General features: G+C 29.0%; 3 protein-coding genes across 5 annotated transcripts; 2 read left to right on the forward strand and 1 right to left on the reverse strand.

Annotated features, from left to right (window-relative positions):
• Positions 4,942 to 7,949, reverse strand: LOC109335546. Its single transcript, XM_019571682.1, has 6 exons — positions 7,797 to 7,949; positions 7,362 to 7,462; positions 5,973 to 6,059; positions 5,743 to 5,884; positions 5,364 to 5,462; positions 4,942 to 5,253 (listed from the first exon to the last, which is right to left on the reverse strand). Exons 1-6 carry the CDS (start codon positions 7,947 to 7,949, stop codon positions 4,942 to 4,944), a joined length of 894 nt encoding a protein of 297 aa, XP_019427227.1.
• LOC109335161 (60S ribosomal protein L30-like) lies at positions 14,149 to 15,769 on the forward strand. The gene is made up of 5 exons (XM_019571252.1): positions 14,149 to 14,234; positions 14,331 to 14,436; positions 14,930 to 15,031; positions 15,317 to 15,385; positions 15,471 to 15,769. The coding sequence occupies exons 1-5, from the start codon at positions 14,214 to 14,216 to the stop codon at positions 15,509 to 15,511; spliced, it is 339 nt and encodes a 112-aa protein (XP_019426797.1). The 5' UTR covers positions 14,149 to 14,213; the 3' UTR covers positions 15,512 to 15,769.
• Positions 17,656 to 21,434, forward strand: LOC109336162 (RHOMBOID-like protein 9, chloroplastic). Of its 3 annotated transcripts, none has more exons than XM_019572582.1 (7): positions 17,656 to 17,881; positions 18,224 to 18,704; positions 19,092 to 19,305; positions 19,456 to 19,621; positions 19,836 to 20,006; positions 20,725 to 20,879; positions 21,102 to 21,434. In XM_019572582.1, the coding sequence occupies exons 1-7, from the start codon at positions 17,870 to 17,872 to the stop codon at positions 21,358 to 21,360; spliced, it is 1,458 nt and encodes a 485-aa protein (XP_019428127.1). In that variant the 5' UTR covers positions 17,656 to 17,869; the 3' UTR covers positions 21,361 to 21,434. The 3 variants fall into 3 exon arrangements, with proteins under 3 accessions (XP_019428127.1, XP_019428128.1, XP_019428129.1); XM_019572583.1 differs by having other exon boundaries at positions 17,657 to 17,835; XM_019572584.1 differs by lacking the exon at positions 17,656 to 17,881 and adding an exon at positions 17,968 to 17,984.

Consider the following 25,073-nt stretch of genomic DNA (forward strand, 5'->3'; position numbering starts at 1 on the left):
ACCAACAAAAGGAACTCACCTTTTTGCTACACCTTCACTCAATAGAAGGTAGAGAGGAGTAGAGAAAGAAAGAGATAAAGAAAGAGAATGAGAGAAGGGAAAAGAAAAACAAGGAGGAAGAAGATAATGACTCACACCACTTTTCTTCTTCTCCTCCTCCCCAATGTTACGTTATAGTTCCTCCCCAAAGAAAGGGACAATCACTTTTATTTATATTTTTCTTAACTCTTTTTAAATCAATTGAAATATGCATATATAATTATCATATAAGAATATTAATAACTATTATAGTCTATTTTAATCAATTACTAAGTACTATTCGTATTGTTATTATTCCAAAAATTTATATTAGTCATAAAGCAATTTGGATTGATAAACCTATAACAAATCTTAAAATTTAAAAGAATCAATCTAACTATGCTACTAATCATAAATATATTATATCATACTCTAGTACAATATATGAATAGATTTAAAAAAGAAAACATTACACTTTAGTACAATGTTTTAAATACACATATATTCTCAATTATATAATAAAAATCAATTTAATACACTAAGCAAAATCCTAATTCATATTAGGAAAAATATAGGCGTTATATATACACAACTCAAAATAATCAAAACTTCGTGAATTTAATATAATTGAATCAATGTGTATACATCAAACATATATTACATTCAATCCCAACAAGTGAGTACTTAGCTACTCATGTTCACACAATGCAAGGTTGCAAGTAAGATGGAGATAATACAGAACTCATCTGGTGGTAGAACCAATCACAAATGAACATAGATTAATTCATATAGTGCTTACACTTAGTTCTCACGATCTAAGTGAGCTAAACTCTCTAAAAACTTAGGAAATAAGTATTAATTCGAATAAATCAAGTGTGTTATTAATGGCTTGGGCTGAACCTCTTTAAATAGTATCTGCATGCTGGCTCCTACGCTCAATGCATTGACTATGTGTTGAGCGCATCCTCCAACCTTTCAGCACACCAGCCTGTGATAGGTGCCACTTCTGCATTGGGTGCACCTCCCTTTTATGCTAAGCACATGTATGTGCAGTCAGCGTAAAAATTTAAGAGGCTAAAGGTTTTATTTCTTTGTTGTATACGCTCAGAGAAGGGATTGCAATGAGTGTAGGTCTTCCTTTGCTGAGTGTGGCTTGGATGCTCAACATGAGTTTAGTTGTTGTCTAATTCATTCAGCGTGATCCTTGTGTTGAGTCTGGTCGAGTTTTGTCTAGAAACTTAACTTTTATCATTCATTTAGATTAAGCCTGCAAAACACTTGATAGGTGATATTTGATCATATAAATAAGTTTTATCATGTATGAGTACAATTTTATTTATTTGAGTTGATTAAGTTATTAAAGTGTCATAAAATAGAAATATTATATGATGAATATTTAGTGCTTAATAAACTTCTTATCTTGTTTCTCTAAATTGCAATCATTAAAAAACTTTCACAAAATATTTTGAAAGTTTATTTATGCAAAGGTCATAAAGTGGCCGATATGAATAATGGAAAATGTTACATGAGTAGTTCTTAAAAAGAAATAAATAAGAAGAAAATTTACACACATTAACTAAGCTTAAGTCAATTGTTTTAACCTATACTCCCACCGAATAGGATCTAGAGATATGTCTAAGTTTACCCTTACAAGTAAAGAAATGTTATTTTCAAGATTTAAAATTATCACTTTAAGATTATAAAACATAAAACTTTATTATTGGGTTGAGACTCCCCCTATTAACCTTAGCTGGAGAATGATCATGAAAATCAACTTTACATATCTTTTCATTTTATTGGGCTAATTACTACTTCCTTGTAACTTTGAAAGTGAGGTAGTCTTTTCACTTACATAACTTTGCATCATCACATACTTAGATGAGCATAAGTCAGGTTGAGACAAATTAAGGTTTATCCTTACTCAATCTTAAATAATGACCAAGTCATTTTTTGAACTTGGACCAAGTCTTAGACCTGAAACTAACCAATCCTAAATATCGATCGGGTCAACCTTTATACCTGAACCTGACCCTAGACTCGATTAAATATAATGCATACTCATTCTAGATAAAGTCTTCTCAATATTATTTATTATTATGAATATGTAATTTGACATAAAAAATGATTTATGTATATATTATTAATATGTATATATGATGAAAAAATTAGAGAACCAATGATATTTGAAGAAAAAAATGTATCATTACACTGTACAAAATTGAATAGAAACATATATAAACATGATAAGTGAGTGACCATGGGACGGGTCAGATCATGTTTAGTTCCTACCTGATCCTAACTGAGCCTATTTTTTGAATCCAAACCCAGTTCTAGACCCGATGAGACATGACCTTATTCGGGTCTGATCATGATTAGATCATACCGGGTGAGCAGGTAGGGTCGGTCATTCTCACTCCTACCACGTGCCCACATATTTTTCAGATCATAATATTGAAAATCTTTAGGCATGAACTTGGTTTAAACATCAGAATAAATCGCTTAAATATCATAGCATACCTATAGGGATTGTGCCCTTTGCTTCAAGAATATGAGTATGAGCATGAGCTTCTTCACATTTTATCCAAACTCAACACATTTGAGATATCAGCTTTGGACATCTCATCTTGAAATTAAATGAAATTAAATTTGCTTCTATTGTTATTCAACTGCAATCATTCTTATTCTTATGGCATTGATCAGAACCCCTTTTGCTTTTACTTTACTTTCCTCTTTTGATTGCAATAATAAAATCTAATTTACCTCTCCATTCTTCTCTTCCTTTTTATTGTTCTTCCCAAATTTTTCCTTACTACTAGGAAGCATTCCTTCTTTTTGCTTCATATCGACAACGATGTAAAAGTTTAAGATGATAATAATTGATCATACTCAAGTATGAGTCAGTCTAAATAATTAATTATAACAACATAAGTTATTACAAATGGTAGGATGATAAACTTTAATATAATTAACAAGGTAAACATAAACTATAGATAAACTCAAATATAATGAAACTAGCTAAATCCTAAATAAGATCATACTCTATCAATATCCAAATATATTTAACACGGCTTATAAGGTTTAAACTTAGTAAGTTTTAAACTTATTATAAAGAATTTCTATCAAAATGAAAATAATCAAACTAATTATATAGTTCTATAAAATCATGAGAAATGTATTGTAATTATGAAATCTTTTGGTCTAACTACCATATAGTGACTGATGCATCGGGAGAAAGTGAACCACTAGAATGATCGTTGGTGGAAAGAAAAATCATTAGTATAATCACCTTAGGATTAATCATCGATGAAAAAAGAAATCACCGCTAACATAATTCGCAATGAGAGATAAAAAACACAACAGAAATAATCTTTGGTGAGAAAAGAACTTAGTGATATAATCACTATCGAAATGACTATCTATGGGAAAAAGAAGTTAGTGCTCATATAATTTATTACTTGCATATAAGATATCATCAAAATGATCATCAGTTAAAGGATAGGCCAATATATATAAAACGAAAAAACATATATATTTTGTATTGAAACATGTTGGTATTTATTTATTTGGATGACTTTTGCATGAAAGTTAGAATTATTAGGTTGAAGAAAAAAGTGAATACTAAGAATAAGGTGAAGAAACAAAGGGAGATGACTAATCAGAGTTCCAAAGAAATCATGGAGGTTGAAATTGCTCTGAGACCATATAGAAATTTAATATGGTAAAGATTAGTAAAACTCAAAATATGAGTTAGTCCAAATAACTTATTATATAAGCAGAAATTATTACAAATGATAGAATGATAAACTCCAATAATATATAACAGAACAATCATATATAAAATATAAATAAACTCAAACAAAATAGAACTAACTAAATAAAAAAATAAGATCATATTATATATCAATCCAAAATTTTTTAACAGATGATAGAAAACATATTTCTAGACTTGTAGGTGTAGACAAATGCAATCTATTATCAATATTAATTATTATTTTTTAATATGAATTTGGAATGGAAAAACACCCCAAGATTATATTTAAAAAGGGAGAAAACAAAGATGGATGGGATGAAATCATGTTTCAAAAATACAAAATTTTGATTTGACTCATAGTTTGGGGAACCGGGCCTATTTTTTATATCTCTAATGAAAAGGTGAGAAATTCTATATCTCTAATGAAAAGCATGCAATTGAAATAGAATTAACTAAAAGTATATAAATTATAATCGAATCATAAATTCTTTTTTTACAGCCCTAACTGAAGTTGGATAACAATTGAAATCTCCATAGGCATTCATACACTAATAGCCTTCATTATAGTATGATCTTGTACTATCATGCACAATTTATCTTGCTCATATTTCTTAATTAGTCAAATAAGAACCTATATATCTTATATCCCTCCAATCTTGTCGATTGATTGTTATGATACCTATGCTTTCTATATATTTTATGAATAATGAAATCATTTTCATGAGTAATTTGATAAAGTGGCATGCCTACTTAACCATTATAGTTATAAGAAGTCAAAAATAATGGTACTAATAGTTCTCCAAGTGTGGATCTGTAGTACTAGAGAGGAAAATACTTCAAAAGTAAAATAAAATAAAAATATAATAGAACAACTTTAGCCTTTAAGTATAACGGGTTGTTACTTTTACTATTTATGAGTAAAAGCAGAATAATAACTTATCGGTTCAGTATTGGAGAATAATCTCGATGCTAGTTTTCCCTTCCTAGAAATACAATATCATCTTATTCCAAATGGCGGAAATAAACTACACCCAAATGAAGTATTTATATATTTTTGTTCAAGTCTCACATTTCACGTCAAAATTTAAACCTGATTTAAGGTAGTCATCTACACCATAAGTAATAGCATCTAAAACCTTATTTGCATCCCACATTTGGGGATCATCATTCTCTCAATCAAGAATTTCATTGTTCCTAGCTATTTTTGTCTCCTTTTTAGGGACTTCATGCAAAATATTAATGCAATCATTCACATTTCTCTTAGAGTCCTCCTCAAGGACTTCATTGCAAATCTTAAACCTTTTCCCACTTCTACTTAATAAAGCATCATCAACATTGTTGCTAGTGCCATTAAACATTTCAATTAACTCTTCCAACTCTTTGTCTATAGCTACATCAAGTGATGTACTTTGATCTTTGGGAGTGTCAAGTTTGGAACAATTGTTTTCATTCCCAGCTTTGCCAAATAGAGCAAATTCAAGCTCCTGTAAGGAAGCAACAATAAATTAATGGCAAAAATCTAAAAAATAAATATGCAATGATTAATAAAATATATCTACTAACATGTGAAAAAGAAAAAATATAGCTATTGAACCTCATCATCTAATAAATCTGGCCATAAAAGTGGAATAATATCGCTCATAATAACCTCATCATCACCACCACTTGAATTAGTATTGCAATTAATTTCTTCCTGTCATCATAATGAATTTCATAAAAGAAGAGAAGTTATATTAACCATCACATATAAATAGTAAACTTCATTGGACATAGGCACAAAAAAATCGAATATATATATACTGTTAATATAAAAATTTATATACTAATTACATATTATTCATCATTCATTTATATTATTGAATATAAATAATAGATTTTACAGCGATAATAAAAAAAACTCTTATATTATTAGTGTATATATTTTATCGATGAAAAAATATGAGAATGATAGAACAAAAGGAAAATAAGCACACCTTTTTGATAGCAACTTCTTCCACTTGAGGAGCATCAACATTATTATTGGATGAGTGAAGAAGCATGTCTGAAACACACTTATAACCTAATGTCTTAGCAGTCCTTGCTAATGGACCAGTAGGTGGAAGACCTTTTTTTTTCCTACATCATTATTCTTAGTTTATACACATAAAATAGTGAAAATTAAAGTAGAAACCATAATGCTAAACTATAAACACAAACAACTTACCTACACAAACTACATATGCACTTGTTTTTGCACTTGGGGCAGATCCAATTACTTAACTTTTCCACTTGTTCTACTTCCTCCCCATATCTAATTCAATGGAACAAAATCTCAACATGAAAACACATCCAATTATACATCATTCTGAATTAAAATAACTATAAAAAATGTATAGTATTTATGCATTATTAATGTAAAAATTTAAATATTAATAACACTCATTGGTTCTCACAAGGTATTCTTCGTCGTGTTGGGGATGGGTCTACTACTAGTTCCTGACATGATAATTGGCTTGGCGCTTCAAACGTTTTCTCTAGGTTTAGGAGACTCTATAATTTTAGTCTGCATCAAGATGTCTATATTAATGAGTTGGGGAGTTGGTCGGGGGAAATAGGTTTGGAACCTCACTTGGAGACATCAACTTTTTATCTCGGAACTTGAACTAACTAATTCTTTTTTGCAGGAAATTCATTAATCGGTGTTACAGGAAAACTCACTTGGCTCGAGAGTGTCATCATGACAAATCCAAATAGTATTTGGTCAGATCAACCTATGACTTTCTCACTAATCAGCATCACCAACAAGTCTTCAACAACCATCATCTCCACCTTCTTTGGAAATCAAAAGCACCTTTAAAGGTCACTTCTTTTGCTTGGCGACTCTTCTAGGATAGACTACCAACGATGGAGGCTCTTCTGAGGAGGGGGTTTTTTCTAGCTCATGGACGAGACTCTCTTTGCCAACTTTGCAACAAGCATTTCGAAACTTCTCAACATCTTTTTCTTCTTGTGATTCTCCTATTCTGTTTGGCAACTTATTTATCAATGGTTGACATCAACATCGCTCTACCTCTTTATCTCACTCATCATTTCATTAATCACATGGGCATGGTATCTCACAAACATGGTTCGCGACTTTGGAGTGTCATTTGGTTAACTACAATTTGGGCTATCGGGCTAACTAGGAATGATCTTATCTTTAATTTGGTCAAGCCTTCTATTCAACAAACTATAAAATCCAAAAGGGTTAAATCTTAGCTTTAGATTAATGGACAGAGGGACAATGACTCAATAAATTATTTGGATTAGGTAGATAAACCCCTAGCATGCCTCAACTTCGATTTGTAATTGATTTTTTTTATTTTCTCTTCTTTTGATTCTCATGTAACTCTAACTATTTTTTAATAATATTTTACCTTTTGCCGATAAAAAAAATACAGACAATATAATATTCATTATTCATTTTGTACTACTTATATTTAAGAATAAATAATAATTAAATATGAATGATAGATAATATATTGATAGTATAAAAAACTCTTATACTATCCATTCAAATTTTTTTTCTCAGCAGAAAAAAAAATGGTGATCATATATGGCTGGTTAACCTAACCTGTTTAAGAGGCAACTGTGACAAAAGTGGAGGGTACAACGCTTATTCCCATCTTTCAAATTCTTGCATGAAGCTGTTAAATCCAAGGTTTTTTGACGACACTTTAAAACAAAAAACAAAAATAAATATCAATAAAATAAACTTAAAAACAAGCAAATTGCTTGCCCTAACAAAAAAAGAACTATTAATTAATACCAAACAAAAACTATCACCACCCTCCTACAGATACAAACACATGAATTTAAAAAAATGATTTTTTTTACAAAGATTGAAAGCAACTCTCTCATGCATTCAATGTTCCCAATCGGCCACATTATTATTTTCACATCATTTTCATGATCCTAAGATACCCACGTTCAATTTTCCATCTTTCATAGGAAAAAATGAAATAGATAATCATAAAAATCTATAATAATAAAAATAAAAAAAAAGTACCTGGTGACAAGTTTTTCCATTTTTTGGATCATATATTCTTTTTCCAACAATTCGTATAGGAGGATTCTTAGTTCGCTTGCCTTTTTTCTTAGTGACTTGAGCCTCAGTAACCTGATTTTCTTCTTCAGAAGATTTTGAAGAAGGTGTTAACATTGCTGGTTGCAATAGAAGAACAACACAAATTAAGGTAAAACAAGAGATGGGTAGAAATTTGAAATCAACAATGAGAGAAAATGGATATATAAATGATTTTTAAGGTTTCTTTTTAAACTGTTTTTTCCTCTTCAATGGCTTGGAGTCAAGAAATGAGAAGAGATTTAATATATTTGGAGATTTGTTACAAAATTTAGAATTATTTGGATGGTCCATCATTCAATTCTGCTAAGAAAATGAACATTTGTAATATTTTATTTGGAATAAGAAAATAAGTTTGTTAAAAAAAACTTATTGATTTTAATTGATGGATTCTTTCCTTACAATTTTAGGAATATAGAGCTAATTTCCATACTTTCAAAATAAAATAAAAAACTATTTTCCATTATAAAAGAATAAATATATAAATATTAATAGTTTCAAATTTATGATTAGAATATAGAAGAAAACATCTAGATCCAACTTTTTTTTTTAAAATGATTGGATTTTTTTACTATAATTTAAAAGAAGTCTTTATTAAAATTAAATCACACATTTTAAATTCAAACTATTTTATTTAAATACCCATATAATGATTTTTATTTATTTGCAGAGATTTTTTCCCAAATGAGATTCTATATATTAATTTCAAAAGGCACACTCAATATATAAGTGTTTCTATCAATTGTATCTATTGGTTTAATTTTTCAGTACTTAATTTAATGTTATTTTTGACCAAAAAATAACTAATGTTATTTTATCCTCTATATAATTAATGCTTTTGATTATTTTCCATTACTTTCTTATTTTCCATTTCAGTTGTTTTTGAATGGAAAATAAATCATCCAAATTAAGCCATATTAGTGTACAATAAGAAAGAAATCACCCTATATTTGATCCCATTCAAGAGAATCCTTATCCTCTTTGCACTAATTCTAATGAAAATATACATGATTTCATACTTTGACCATGTTCATTCTTCTAATGAATTAAAATGTTTTTTACTTAAAGAAATTAGTGCATACACTGATGATTTAAATTTTTACTATATCTATGTGGAATATAAAAATATATCTCAAGGATAAAAATCATCTATTTTCAGTGATATTTCTTTTCATGTCTCAAATCAATTAGAATTTACTTTTAATTTTTAATTTTTATTTATTTATATGATAATATTTAATTAGTTCAGGACAGAGAATAATATACTTAGAGACATATAATCTATGTCGTATAGATTGGGTTCCATGCATAAGAACTTTACAGTGTTGGCAATTAAATATTTTACGGGAACAGGTAGATGTCAATTTAAATTCATATAGCTATTTAATATATTTTACTTCCAAATGAGGCTCTATATTTGAATAATTTTATATTTTCACGTCATTTTTTATTCAATGTTTAATTGCATACCTTAAGTGAATGATTCTATTCAATTACTTTAATATACTTGATTTTTTAAATAATCCCTTATATACAAAAAAAAGTAATTAACTAAACATGCTATGATGTGCATTGCAAGATAATATTTTACACTTTAAATATGTAATACTTTATATTTCTTAGTTTTTATTCTTAAAAGTGTAAAAGCCATTTCAATTTAAATTTGTTGAAGTGAATAAATTATCAATTGTGGAGCAGCACAAAATAAAGTGTAATTGCTTGAAGAATTTAGTAAATGCTTAATTATAAATAATATTTTTTGGTGTGTAAACTTTTTTTTATTCAATGGAGATAAGACTTCCCTATATATGTAGACAAGTTGACATGGCAAAAAGGGCTGCCCGACCCATTTTGCCCGTGCCCGCAAATGCCCGCATTAATTTAAGCGGGACGGGCATACCCATATTGGCTTAATGGACAAAATTTAATATTATGCCCGTTTTCAAACGGGCTAACGGGTTTGCGGGAGGCCTGCGGGCATCGTTGAATAATTAAAAAAAATTAAAAAAATCTTATAATAAATAAAATAAAGTAGTTGAAGATAAAAAAATTAACAAATACTTTGATATTTTATATGAAGTTGATCAAATCACATTATATTATAATTTTTAAAAATTAAAAATCACATTACATAATAATTTATTTGAAATTTCTTAATTTTTCCTTAAATGTTGTTTGTGGGCCGCCGTAGGCTGCCCGCGTTGCTCAATGGAAATGTCCGCGGGCTTAGCAAGCAAAACGGATAGGGCGAAACGGAAAAATGGACAAAATTTGCATGCCCTGTCCGTAAAAAAAATGCGGGCTATGAGGGCACGCCCACGAGCAATGTCCATTTTGCCAGACAAGACATAAAATTACCACTTATTTGTTTTATTCAATTTGTAAGTTATTGGGTAGGTTAAAAATAAAAGTTATCTGTAGGATTAAAATAGAGAGAATAAAAAAATTATACCACAGATTATTAATATTTTAAGATAAATTACCATAAAGATCGATTAAATTATATTAATATTAAGAGACGACCATGTTACTATCATGTGACACTTATTATCCCAAAATTATTAACTTTGGTAAGTTTTTATCTCTCGTTAATAAAATAAAGAGGGATCCATTTACTCTAATAGTAAGTAGGAAAAACTTATTTCACATATTAGTCATTAATTTTAGGAAAGTCTAATGGTTTAGATGTACTCATTAATTCAAATCATTAAATTTTCCTAAAATGTAGAGTAGATTTTTTATGGATCTCATCTCATAAAAATTATCAATAACCTTTTATTTTAAATACAAAACCAAGAATATTTACAATGCTTTTATAAATTTTAATAAAGATAGTGATTTATGTACTTTTTTAATATTTCTTCAATACTATATTTTTAATATAAGGCAAATAATTAATATTTATGGGCTAAAACTAAAACTGTAAGACTTATGCTAATAATACATCATTCATGATGTGTTAATCATTGACATTTAAATAAAAATAATATCCACAATAATAATATGCTAACGGTGAAAAAACTTATAATTATTGGTGTATAGATATTAGTCTCAGATAAAAAAGAGTTATAAAACATATTACTGTGCAGTGTCAACACACATATAAAGTTATAAATATACATACATATATAATTTAAAATAGTAATTGTAAATTGGATTTAATATGTATATACTGATTGTATAAGAGTTGTTTACACTATCAGCAAATTCTTACTTTTCAAATAAAAGTATTATAAATTAATTGTGAATGATATGCTGTCAATATAAAAAAACTTTACACTGTCAGTACACAAATTTTAAATTCTTCTAAATTATGGTAAAATTACAATTTAAGTGAAAGTAGTAATTTCACCTCATGTAAATACTTTTGTCATGATTAATGTAAAAATATTTTTAACTAATAGGTAAAAAAGTTTGTGTGATTATTTAAATAAACTTATAAGTATATCTTAGTTATAAATAAGTTATAACTATAATATCAACCTACATTTTTTGTGAATTTTTTATTAATATAGTAAAATCGATTATTGTGCGGCATTAACCGTTAAATAATCAAATAAAGTGTACATAATAAATAAAAGAAAATAGCAAATGAAAATTTGTTAATGGAATTTGATCAATTATGTCTTTGTTATCAGAAGCATTGAATAGCTATCAAAATATTATTAAGGCTCATAGACCTAAGGCTCAAGGAGTGCTTCTAGTGGGTGTTTAAGTGCTTATAATTGATGTTAGTTCTAACAAAAGATTTAATTCGATATATCATATTGATTTCTCTCATTTACTCTAATTTTAGATAACTTGATACTTCTTATAATAATATATTTCATGGAAATTGGGAAATTTATACAATAGTCCCTTAATATAAAAGTTTTAGAAGTGCTAAGAAGGAATGTATTTTATTCATTATATAGCCAATTACATGAAAATAAAAGAAAGACTAAAAGACCATAACCCATAAATCATGATTTACAAAATACATGAGTGGGTGGGAAGTTAAAAAAAAACAATTTCTATCCTAAAACCAACTCTTCATAGAAGCCAAGTAAGAATGACTGAGGACTTATTCTAAATAAAAACAAATTCCTAATATATCTAATATCTTGTATAGATGAATAGCAATTTAATCAAAATTAATTATCATGAATTTTTAGTCCACAAGTATTTTTTAATTTTCCTTTCCTTTTCATCTTACTTTTTATTATTTGCTTTTCGTAGAATTGATATTTAAAAGTGTGTTTAAATTATTGTTAAAGATGGAACATTGTTTTAAATTATAATTCCTCTAATTATGGTCATTGTAATATAGGTTGCGGATATTATGGGGTGAAATTATATAATCAATAAAAAAATGTAAACATGATCTATGATTAATTTAAATTTTATTATTATTCTTATTAGCAATGTGTATATATTTTTATTAATTTTGTAACTATTTGTATCATCATAATTAATATTTTAAGTTAGGTTTGTAAAATTCTTTTATACATAAATATATAAATTCAAAATAAAAGTCATCTATAATTTATTTTTTCTTTAAAATTTGTACTGATATAACAAGTGATATCCAAATTACATTATTAACAAGTGACATATTCTTACCACATTCCTTTTATATCTATGTTAATAATGATTGAGAGCTTAACAAGTGACATATTCTCACTACATTCTTTTTTATATCCATTTTAATAATGATTGAAAGTTTAACCATGCATTTTTGCATTCTGTTGCACTTCTCTCCTTTTCTTTCCAATGCACTATAATTATTCATTTTACACTACTATCTTATACTCTTATATGATCTATATTGTGATACAATAAAAAAAAGCATTATTCATCTTACAATTGAAGAGAGATTACTACTTTATCTCCTTTAGTTGAGGAGAGAAATAGAAGAGATAGAGAAAAAAAAAACTAATGAATTCCAATAAAAATCATTTATTCTCAACTTAGAGAAAATGGTAAGAAATGACAAAATAATTTACCATGTTGACCACCTTCCCCTATATTCATTTATTATTAATACTTATAAATTTCTACACTAAGGCAAAAATACTTATATAATACAATCTTCAAAAAATAATATTTTATATATAACATTCAATCTATACAAACTTAAAAAAAAAATTAATGAATTTACAAATTCAGGTATACAAATATATTTGAGTTACTAGAAGTTATATATACATATTTAGGGGACTTACATGTATATGATAAAGAAAATAGAATTATTAAATGAGGTATATAAATAATTAATTAAAAATCAACACTTAAGTTTATTAATAATAATAATAATAATGTAAGAGTGTAATATTTATGTACCGTCAGTATAAAGATTTGTATCATCCACAACTTATTTGTATTATTATTTTTTTGAAGAGTCAACAATAATTAAAAATAAATTATGGATGATGCACCGAAAGTGTATAAAGCTCTTACATTATCATTTTATACATAATATTATGTCATTTTTCTCACTTTTTATTCACCCAAACATACTAGAGTAGAGAGTGAAGAAAACAACAATTTCTCTTATGTTTCTCTTGTTTTTCTATTATACAAAATAATATCAAATTCTACTTTAAGTATCAACTCTTTTATTTTCCTACTTTTTTTCTCACATATTTCTCTCTTCTCATTTTCTCATCCAAATCAAAGAAAACATTAAAGTTGTAACTGTTTGACATCCATGACTATTTCTTATTTTAATCCTTCTCATATGGCATTTTCTTTCTAGAATTATGACTATGATGTCGTTACTCCCAAATTTACAATATTACCATCACAATTATAATTACTCGTACAATATAGTTTAATGTTTGACCTTTTTTTAAATAGTTATTTACTATTAGAAAGCCTATGATTGGAGATTTAACTATCCTCTCAAACAATTTAAACAAAAAGGATTATAAATTAAAGGCAACCCATATGGCAAAAACTGAAATATGTGCTTACCATAAAAAATAATAATAAGTTGAATGAGAATCTAAAACTCCAATAACTCTATAAGCAAGTTTTATGATCCACCCCAAGAAGATAGAATGATTAAAATAAGAAAAAGTATAATATCTATGTATTGTAATGTAAAAATTTATATACATTAAATACATCATCTATCATTTATTTGTATTACATTTTTATCTCAAAATTAAAATAGTTGAATCCAATAAATTGAGAACCACTCTTCAACAAGTCAATTATTAATTAATAATGAATATGAAAAGGATTAATATAAATGGGCCTTCCACTGCAATTGAATATACAATCCAGGCCCACATTTATATATGTTCATTCCAATCTCTCTTTCACTAACTAGGGTTTCTCTCTTCCACCATCATCACCATGGTTGCTGCAAAGAAAACCGTAAATCTTCTTATTCACATTTCTAGTTCTTTCTTACCCATTTTCTGTTTTTTCTCTCTGATGTTATTAATGGTTTTTTTCTGATTTTTTATGCAGAAGAAGACTCATGAGAGCATTAACAATAGGCTCGCTCTTGTGATGAAGAGTGGTAAATATACTTTGGGTTATAAAACTGTTCTCAAATCACTTAGAAGTTCCAAAGGTAATTTTTTTATATATATAACACATATTACTCTCTCTTCTGATAAGATTCCATTGAATTAATGTAATGTGTTTGAGTTTAGTTTTTGTTGCCATTTTTTTCTTATTTATAATGTTTACACTGCTAGGATATAATGGTTTGGGATTTTAAATGTTGGGTGTTGTTGATGTGGGAATAATTTTGAGGGTTCTAGTTTTGTACATTGGATATGGAACCAATTTCAAGTGATTATATTTAGAGCTATGAGGATTATGATTTATATAGATGGTTGTGGATTTTACTGATAATATAGAAATTATAGCTGGTTTTTATTATTTTGGTTTTTTTGTAGGTGTAACGATTAGGAAAAACTTTAAAGATTTATGCTTTGTCAATGGTTATGATTTATGATAGCACATTATAACATTGTCGATCCATTTAGTCGACCCGACTTCCTGGGACTAAGACTTGGTTGTTGCTGTTGTTTTATTATTTTGGTTTTTAACTATTGCAGGGAAACTCATTATCATTGCCAACAATTGCCCACCCTTGAGGAAATCGGAAATCGAGTATTATGCTATGTTGGCCAAGGTTGGAGTTCACCATTATAATGGGAGTAAGTTCTTCTGTCACATTGTAATGTTAAGTTATACATAAATTCTGCTTATATGTTATATGAGTGTTTAACCAATGTCTCTATTCAAAAACATTATCCTGATATAATATTTGGTATTTTTAATTAAAAATGTTGTGGTTACACCGTTAAGATCTTTGAATAGAGAGGCATTGGTATCAAATGTACTAGTATTTGATAAAGTTGTCAAAGGACATAAATTTTCCAATCTTTGATGGTTCTTATATGTTCTATTAATATCTCTAACAAAGTGATTATTGTGTATAGACAATGTCGATTTAGGTACTGCTTGTGGAAAATATTACAGAGTGTGCTGCCTCAGCATCGTTGATCCTGGTATCTGATATTGTTCAACTATTTAAACATTAGCAACAAATTTTATGCTATTTGCTTCTCTAATTTTGTTTGATGATATTTTCAGGTGATTCGGATATCATTAAGACCTTGCCTACCGAGCAGTAAGACTTGTATCAAATCGTGTTTTTTTGTCCTCAGAAGAGTTCGATTCATTTGCTTTTTTCAGTTGATTCAGACCATGTTTAAAGAATCTGATCTAGTCTTAAATTATCTGGTTGTATGCGCGGTTAATGTTTTCCGATATTCGACCCCGTTGAGTACCAAGTAATATTGATTATGCAGTTTTCTTTCCTTGAAAATGATTAGTGATGCATTGTGTATTTGTGTTAGCAAGCAACTTCAAATGCTTGTTGACATTGTTTGGCATTTATTGTATCTTGGTGGATCTTAAGGGAAAATAAATTTTCAACTATTAATTTAATTTTCATAAAATGCTGGTTTTGAACTTTTGATTCCATTGATCAATGATGCTCCAATAAATTAACTGCAAAGTTGGCAAAAGTATTCATTGAAATTGAGTTTAAGATATCTTATCATATTAGAGTATTCCATTCAATTTTTGTTGGTTTAATATTAAAATTCAAATAGAACAAAGTATAATCTTAAGTCTTAATTTTCATTTTCAAGCAACAAGGAAAAACATCTTATTAAGAAGTTTGTTCAGCCAAATAAATTGACAATTTTAGAGTTATTTTTTTGGTACTACCAAATGTATCTTTACACTTTTTTGGAGTAAGGAATTAATCTTTTTGGAGTTTGTGATTGCCCCTTCCAATAAATGTTGCTCCCAGGAATTGAACTCTTAACCTTTAGAATCTAGTGGGGTCTTATACCATTAGATAAAAACTATACATAATGTTGGGTATATTTAAATCTGAAGTTAAATTTATAAGTGTAAAAGACTTATAGAATGATTGCTTTAAGATTTTGGTCATGACATAGTATCTCGTTTATATCTTTTTATTCTTCTCATTTAATGCTTGATAATAAAACTTCTCGGTGGTTGTGGTTAGATACTTCCCGATCATGGTCGAGTCCAACAAATGGTGAATGAGATGGTAGAGTGGGTGGTGAAGGGTGCTACACCTTTTCAACTTATATTGTAAATGTGCAATTCAATTATTTGTGAGCTGAAATAAAAAAATTATTATACATATTTTAAATTGGGGGACTAGATCACACTACTAAAAGTAAATGAATGCTTTTGGATTAGTGTGCGTAAACAATTTAGAGTATCAGTAACATTATCCATAAAATTACCTGGAAAATTGTGTCATTAAATGTGGTCCAGAAAATAATGTTAATTCTAACAGGAATAGAAAACAAAGATTGGATACTTCTCTATTGTAAAATTTAGAGTTTAATTTTAAATGATTGGATACTGAATTTTCTTATAATATCATATAATATCATGTGTACCAACGAGCGTTGTTTCAAATGGTACATGTTTGATTCCTCTTAAGCAAGGTCTCGGGTTCGAGTCTTGTGGATGGAAAAAATGTCCACTGAGAGAGTTAGTCCCACGTACCTGTAGATGTTTCCGGCTCGAACAAGATTGCCTCCAGTGCGAGGATACCTATGAGAAACCAAAAAATATAATATCATGTGTATCAACCATGCATTGGTCTAGTAATATAAGGTCCTACTGAAGTTCAAGGTCGAAGGTTCTTGGGAGAGATTAATTTCTCATCTAAAAGGTGATGGAATAATCTTAGTAGTACCAAAGAATTTATAATATCTTACGTTACTTCATAGTAATTATTATAAAAATATATTTTTCTCATTAAATCTATATAATCATAAAGATGTAAAGTACTATATCTAATAATTAACACTTTAACTTTAATATCTACCCATAGATGATATTAGATTTTTTTTACATGTAAACCATCCATTATTTATTCGTAAATTATTATCAACTTCTTAAACAAAAGTAATATATATAAATGATGAATATCATAATACTCTTATAAAAGTAAAGAACTTTATAATATTAAAGTCTATAATCAAGCCATATATTTATTTTTTGAAGAAATCCTAGATTTTATTCCACTTTATAAAGTTCTTATGTAGGCCACACATTTTGAGGCATTTGAGCATGCAACGTGTAAGATTGATTGAAATGGGTAGTGGGTCCAATCGAATCCTAATAGAAGCATTTATTGGTGCATGAACTTAACATATCTCTTCTCACAAAACGTGAATGGCTAAACATAGATAAGATATAATATCATACAAATTACTTGTACTTGTGGTTCAATTGTTCATTATCAATCAACATCAACCAAAGCCATTAACCATTAGCCATTAATGGAAATTCAAGTACAAGTACAAAGTAGTTCTTTCTCATAACAGACTCATACCCTTTTAGGAATTCTGAAGCTAGGAATTCTGATATATGATAAGGAAACAAAGTTGCATTTATAGAGGTACCTTTCATTTGTGGCTTTCAGATTCTTGGTTATGTGCACTTTGGTAGTTTTTAAGAGATACCCTTTTCTTGGTTTTGAGTTTCACTACTTTTTTTTTACTTTGAGAAAAATATTGGTGTGCATTTTTAAGTGCTTTTTCAAACAAGGTCTTAAGATAACCTTGTTCTGTTTTTATAGGAATTGATAACCTTGGTGCTTTTTTTATGCACATTTTTCAATTATATGTGCAAACCAGAAGGGTAGTTTTACACTTCTTGAATTAGGAAATGCATATTAACACAACTATAAGATACTATGATTCAATAATATATCTTTAGTATTTTTAATCTGTATTTTGATATCATTTAGATGTTACTTATCCTCATTTCTTTTCAATTTTGTTCAGGTTTTCATGGCTGCATTTCCAATATGTCACAATACACCTTACAAGGACCAAAATCTATTAACCCAAAGTTTGATAAGACATAATGAAAAGAGGTTCATGTATGACTCTGATAATATGTTAAGGTCCTTCTTTTCATATAAAGCTAGCAATATCCTTGCAAAATCAAACACAAAAGAGAGGAATGCACTTAGGTGCATAGTTCATGGCAAAGAATCTCTGCATAAGACAGTGACGAAAGTAATTCCGGGATGTTATTCGAAGAGAGAAAATCTTTCCATAGTTCAGTGTTCAACAGAGTCTAGCTCTATCAAGAAGCAATTGAGATCATTAGATTCTTATTTCGGAAAGCGCCAAGATAATGCAAAATCATGTTCTTTTGATTTATCAAACAAGGTAATGCAGGCACATCAAATAGATGGTCAATCAAGACCGAAAAATGGACTAGAGTCTCTTGATGAGTATCTTGGCAAAGTGAATAACGGTAAAGTGTAATGTTTTTCGTTCCGGTATTCTAGCTGAATAGCTCTTCTCATTCACTTAAACCTTGTTTCGACTAAGAGTAAAGAACAATCATGTCTCAGGTTAGGTTTGTGTAAAGAAGGTTGATAAATTATTTTGCAATTCTGCAACCAAATATTGGGAAGTACTAGACATCGATTTTAAAATTTGTAAATGCTAATAATGGAAATTTTAGGAAAACGTAGACTTAAACAATGGGGCCCAATGCACGAGGCTACCACTTAGTAGAGTCTCGGGAGGTTAGATGTATGCAGCCTTGTCAAGAGAGCTGAATTCAAAGTTTTGTGTTTTCTGCATATGCTTAATGCTTGTGGCAAAAGTGAACTTGTAAATATATGTTTACATGCAGGTGCATACCAAGAGATTCGTCTTCCAACTTATGTTGAGAGTCAAAGCGAAGAAGACAATTTAGTGGCACAACAATCTTTCAGCAATGATACCATAAGAACAAACTTTAGGAAACGAAATACTTATCCGGATATAAGCAGAATAAAAGGCGTACGCAGTCTACAGTCCACTATAGGTTCACAGCAGAATGATGATACCTCCAGTCTCTACCTAATGTAAGTCCTACTATGTCACGATTCATGTTTTATCTGTTCGAAAACTTCTCTTGCTTCGAATATTCGTACTTTACTCCTATTAGTTGTTTTCGATACACGGCATACTACGAATAACTCTTTTATCCTTGTATGTTATGATCTTGGTTGCAGTGGCATATTGTTTTCCGTAAACATCGCAGTATTTCTATTCGAAATAGCAAGTCCTATAAGGAATGAAGACATAGAGCTGTTTTCACTTCCGCTACTATACGGAGCAAAGATAAACGATTTGATCATGGTTGGAGAATGGTGGAGGCTTGTAACACCAATGTTTCTGGTACAAGCTTGAGAATTGGGTCTGTGTTTCCATTCCATAGATATAGAGCACATTTTACATGACAATCAACATGGTTTCGGAGAATCACATGTTTTAGTTTGTGATATTCCGAAGTCTTAACTTTCAAACTCAAACCAACAACACCAAAATACAGCGATCTATAGTCTTAACTTTCATTGTGATTGTGTTTCCTAGTAACATTTTTCATGTGCAGCATGCAGGAATATATCACATGGCTCTGAGTTGTTGGTCCCTGTTAACATTTGGGCTTCAGGTTTGCAGAGGCTATGGTTCATTTACATTTTTCTTGATCTACATACTCGGCGGAGTTTCGGGCAATTTGACAAGTTTTCTGCATACACCAGATCCAACTGTTGGTGGGACAGTAAGTATCATTCTACATTTTAAAGTTTAAACCATTGTCCTTTTCATTGAACAATTTTCATTTTTCAGTTAAAATGAATTTTAGAGCATTATATATTAATGTGAATTTTTAAACCAAGTAGTAGACCTTTGCTTTTTTACTCATAGTAACAAGGATGCTTCATTAGTTTGAATGTTCTCAATTATAATGGCTTTTCATGTGCACAAGTTCTGAAAAAATTATATCTAGATGCTTTAGTTTAATGAAATTTATTACACAAAATTTTCTGCAAAGGACTTATCATGAACACGTTTAATTTAAAGAACATAAAACCAATCTAAGTGTAACAGCCATATAGTTTGAATGTTGCTCTATGATTTGTTCAATCTAAGTGTAACATAACAATTATATAGTTTGTACAAATCATAGAGCAAATTTTTCTGCAAAGGACTTATCGTCAACACGTTTAAAGGACTTATGGTTGTTTTTCGATACGATTTTTCAAACTCAGAAAGGCGTGGAGGAAGTGATAAAAATTTAGAGCAATAACCATATACTTTGACATTTTAATAATGATCAAGTCCCATAAAATTCAATGTTCTATAGTAGGATTACTAGAAAAAGGTTCATGCTAAATTTTCACTCTAAATTTGTTCCTTCTGTGTCATGGTTTGTATCCTGCTAAATAAGTTTTTAAAATGAGTTTAATATCTATTCTTGTTCATTTCCTTGCATTCAGGGGCCAGTATTTGCAATAATTGGTGCTTGGCTCATGTATCAAATTCAAAACAAAGATGTTACTTCTAATGATGCTTCAGAAAACCTGTTTGTGAAGGCAATAATTGTTACTGCTCTTGGTTTCATATTAAGCAACCTTGGTCCAATTGATGATTGGTATGTCTTACATCATTCAGAGAATGTAGTTTATATATCAAACTCAATAAAATATCAAAGGGTACTTACCTTCAAAACAAAGAGGCATAATGTAAAATGAGTGGTGGATGATACAATGGCTGCGTATAATTATTTATATTGTCGGTGCATAGATATTTCACTGATTTCCGAAATGTTGTTGCAGAAATAGAAACCTTTATTTGGTGGTTGATTGATTTGTAGGACACATTTTGGAGCAGCATTCACTGGCATGGCATATGGCTATTTAACTAGCCCAACTCTTCAGTTAGATGATGCATCATCCACAGGAACTGGTCAAGAAGAAGGGCTCAAACTTGTTAGAAAACATGGTGATTATCGCAAATCACTTATTATATTCACCATATTCATCATTGTTTTAAGCTCTTTCCTTTTCTTTATGGAGCCTCCTCTCCATGCAATGGCATATGAATATGTAGCAGCACTTGACAAATTTGCTTAGTTTTACCTTGTTTCTGTCTCTATACATGTTATATGGTTACAAAATAATAATTGTATAAGCTAAGTTTAGACATCTTTACAAAATCTCTTCTGCAATTTTGAATATATATTATATAATCTTTTGAATATATTGCGGAATCAATTGAGAGAATACTCTATTGTTAGTATTTCATGCATGCACCACCTTTGGTTGGTTCATATTACGTAACACTTAAGATGTTGGTCTAATGGTGTAACGGTCTGCTAGATTCTTAGGATGAACAATATGTCAATGATTTAATTCCTAAGAACGACACTTGTTGGTAGATGCTGAAGGTGTGAGAATACCCTTGGTAGATGCCGAAAAAAATATTACATGACACCGGAAACCACATAGGCAATGTCATCCACATGTACAGTTTGGTTTTCTAATTACCAAATATTGTGGTCAGTGTCCACACTCTTGGAAAATTAAATGATTTCGTGAATTTATAGCTTGGGTCCCATTTCTATTTATCTTGTCATCAAGCCATGTTTCATCTTAATCTCATTGCAGTTCGTGTTTTTTTTTGTACTACTACGGTCCTGTCCTTGGTAAGTTGATTTAGTGAAATTTTATACCACTGAATCAATGATTTGTTGGTTATTAATTCTTGTATAAATCTTGCATAATCCAAATATATATTGATTTTGTAAGAATTTTATACATTATCAGTTTATCATTCACCATTCATTTTTAATTATTATTTATTCTTTAAAAAAATAACACAAATCGATAATATATTGACTGTGTATAAATCTTTACACTAACAATGTATATATATTACATTCTTACATTCTTTTTTAAATAACTTTATTTTAAATCCTTTCCGAAAAGCATTCATTTATAATTTTTGTTAAATGCAGAATAAAATAATCCAAATATACATATATGTCATATATCTTTACTATAATTTTATAAGGAAAAAAGCTTAATTTTTATTAAAATCTCGATTTTTAAAATTCATATTAAACCTGAAATTTTCTAATGCAACATTTTTATTTTCCAATTGTTAATCAACTCAACTAGAACATATTTAATGGAAGATGTAAAGGGTGGAATAGGGAGGTTGTGCACTGTTGCACATACATTTTATGGTCGGAGAGAAAATTGTTAGCTTATATGTATGCAAAATCTAGGACCCAATAATAGAGTTTATAAGAGCATCCAAAATATTAACATAAAAAAAAATAGTTCATAAAAAAAATAGTTCATAGTAAAATAAGCATGTTTTTCATCCAAATTCACCACCTGAGAGGAGTTGTTCTTATTCTTATTTTACAACGATAAACTAAATAAGCATCGTTCTTGAAGTTGTAAGTCAACATTAAAAAGTGGAAAAAATTGTTACCAAAAAGAAAAATATAAATATGGGATATGTTTGTGGGGTTCATTTAAGAATGCAAATAGAGTTGCACATTTGAAAATGATTTTAGCTTGAGTTGCTTAAGTTGTTGAAAAATGTAAAAAAATAAAATAAAATAATCAGTAAGGCCAATTTAAGAACGAAAAAAGTGTTGTACGATTGTGAATACTCAAAGTTATATTGTATTATCCAAAATATATCAAATAAATGAGGAACATGTGTATAATTTTAAATAATTTGGATGTAAGGACCACACTTTTTCCAAAAAATTATAGGTCTCATTAATGTCACAGTAGGACCAATACAATGCTTCTACATCATGTTATAAGTTTTAGGTTTGTCTCTTGAGCCATTCATTTTCAAAACTGACTTAAAGTGGAACTACCAACTCACTCAACATATCAATAATTTATATGACCTAATATTATTATCACAATTTTATTACAACTTAATAAATTAGTTATATATTTTTGGTACATGTAAATATTGATTGTTTTAAAATATGCACCTCATTTTAGCCCATCTTTTTTTTGTTCAAGACATGGTGTGCATGGGACAAGTTTGAATATCAGTAGCGACTTCAACAATAAAATCCACTTTGGAGGGACTAAAACTAAAATTCTATATTTCTTGATAAAAAACACTTCAAAATTTATTTTTAAACAATTTTTTTTTCTTCTTTCACACTTCCCTCATCTCCTTATTTCTTGTGACTTGGAATTGTTTGTTCAAGATACTAACTATTGAGTTTATTCAAGTATAAAGTCTCATATTGGATATGAGGAGAGAAGAATAATCCTATGCAGAAAAAAGTATTTGATTTTACATGTGTTTTCAATAATAAAAATGTTATTTTATTGTATATAAAAAGATAAAAATATCTTACTATATTATTGTTTCATTTATTTTTTTGTAGTATTTGTCTCTCTATTAATAGAAATAATCTTTACTCATTTTTTTTCTGTATATGAAACCTAAGTATTTCCCCACTCCCATCATGCAATCTTTAATAAGTATGAATTTAGTCACACATATTATTCCACCTTAATTCATTTTATTTCAAGGTAACCCAAGGCTGGATCATGAAGGTGTGTTACAAGTGGGAAGCCCATGACCCATAATTAATGAGAGGATAAATATATTTTTTGTTGCCTATATATATGACTAAATTTATATGATAAATATGCTCTTTTTAAAAACTAACATATACAGCTCAATGTCTCATTAAATAACTTGTGCTCTCCAACCATATAATATATATATATTGAATAATTGCACAAGATTCATGGAACCTATAATATATATATATTTTGAATTATTGCACAAGATTCATAAAACCTATGCAGGTCTAATAAATAGTGAGATAACAGCGTATGAATTTGCCAGAATTGTCTTAATTTTTTTACAAGTTGTTCTCAGTGCACTTTAAATATCTCAACCATAATCGGTCCATTGTTTTTAGTTTGGGTAGATAATTAAATTTGTGATACATTTTTACTCTGTGTTAAAATGGTAGGAGACATGAAAAAGATTTTTTGATGAATCAAGAAATATGAAAGAAAAGAGTTTTATTCATTGAATATTGAATGGAATGATAACAAAATTACATAGAATCATTTATATCATTTATATAAAGGATAGAAAAACTAATTATCCTAACTAAACTAATTAACCAATTAACCAATGCTCAACTATTTTAACATTCCCCCGCAAGCTTGAATGTATTAAGCATTCCAAGCTTGAAATAATTTGTGTTGAACACAATGATATACTCTAATACCTCCTCTTGCTGGTGAGCGGATCTTCGTCTCCCAGTCTTGAAATCTGAATGTGAAGCAATCTGACGCTTAACCACCATAGGGCAAAAGCAACTTCATCCAAAGCTTAACCATCTATTTCAATAGAAGCTTAACTAACCAAACCAACCATAATGGATGAAAGAGAGAAAATGGATCTGAATTTCGATCCTAATATACTGCTTCAATGAGGGGGGAAATTACACACTATAATGTTGTGTGTTTAATGAGAGAGAGGTGTAAAGAAACTAGAGTAATAAAGAAATGAGAAATAATTGGGGGTAAAAGAGGAAAGAATGTGATATAGCTTCCTTAATTTGATGATCGGCCACTGTGTATGGTTGGGCACACACTGTTACATGATATTCTTGTTTCTTGATGATGTTCTTGATCTTCCCTATCTTCTTCAAGTTGTTGGACTTCCCCTTCTTGATAAAAATAACAAGTTCTTGCAGTAGCATCATATTGCTTTGATCGTATTAAAACAACATAACTATCGTTCCGAGTCATAGAACCAGGGGGAGATATATTGG

Source organism: Lupinus angustifolius, chromosome LG20 (assembly GCF_001865875.1).
Source record: "Lupinus angustifolius cultivar Tanjil chromosome LG20, LupAngTanjil_v1.0, whole genome shotgun sequence".
Taxonomy (NCBI): domain Eukaryota; kingdom Viridiplantae; phylum Streptophyta; class Magnoliopsida; order Fabales; family Fabaceae; genus Lupinus; species Lupinus angustifolius.

What these genes read in the sequence shown, in the direction of transcription:
- LOC109335546 (XM_019571682.1), bottom strand. Translation starts at nt 7,949, where the DNA reads ATGTTAACACCTTCTTCAAAATCTTCTGAAGAAGAAAATCAGGTTACT. An exon ending in ATGGAAAAACTTGTCACCAG is followed by an intron (nt 7,463 to 7,796) that starts GTACTTTTTTTT and finishes TTTGTTTTAAAG; the next exon opens with TGTCGTCAAAAAACCTTGGA. An exon ending in CAGATTTATTAGATGATGAG is followed by an intron (nt 5,254 to 5,363) that starts GTTCAATAGCTA and finishes GCTTCCTTACAG; the next exon opens with GAGCTTGAATTTGCTCTATT.
- LOC109335161 (XM_019571252.1), top strand. Translation starts at nt 14,214, where the DNA reads ATGGTTGCTGCAAAGAAAACC. An exon ending in ATCACTTAGAAGTTCCAAAG is followed by an intron (nt 14,437 to 14,929) that starts GTAATTTTTTTA and finishes TAACTATTGCAG; the next exon opens with GGAAACTCATTATCATTGCC. An exon ending in AGTTCACCATTATAATGGGA is followed by an intron (nt 15,032 to 15,316) that starts GTAAGTTCTTCT and finishes TATTGTGTATAG; the next exon opens with ACAATGTCGATTTAGGTACT.
- LOC109336162 (XM_019572582.1), top strand. An exon ending in TTGTAACACCAATGTTTCTG is followed by an intron (nt 19,622 to 19,835) that starts GTACAAGCTTGA and finishes TTTCATGTGCAG; the next exon opens with CATGCAGGAATATATCACAT. An exon ending in ATCCAACTGTTGGTGGGACA is followed by an intron (nt 20,007 to 20,724) that starts GTAAGTATCATT and finishes CCTTGCATTCAG; the next exon opens with GGGCCAGTATTTGCAATAAT.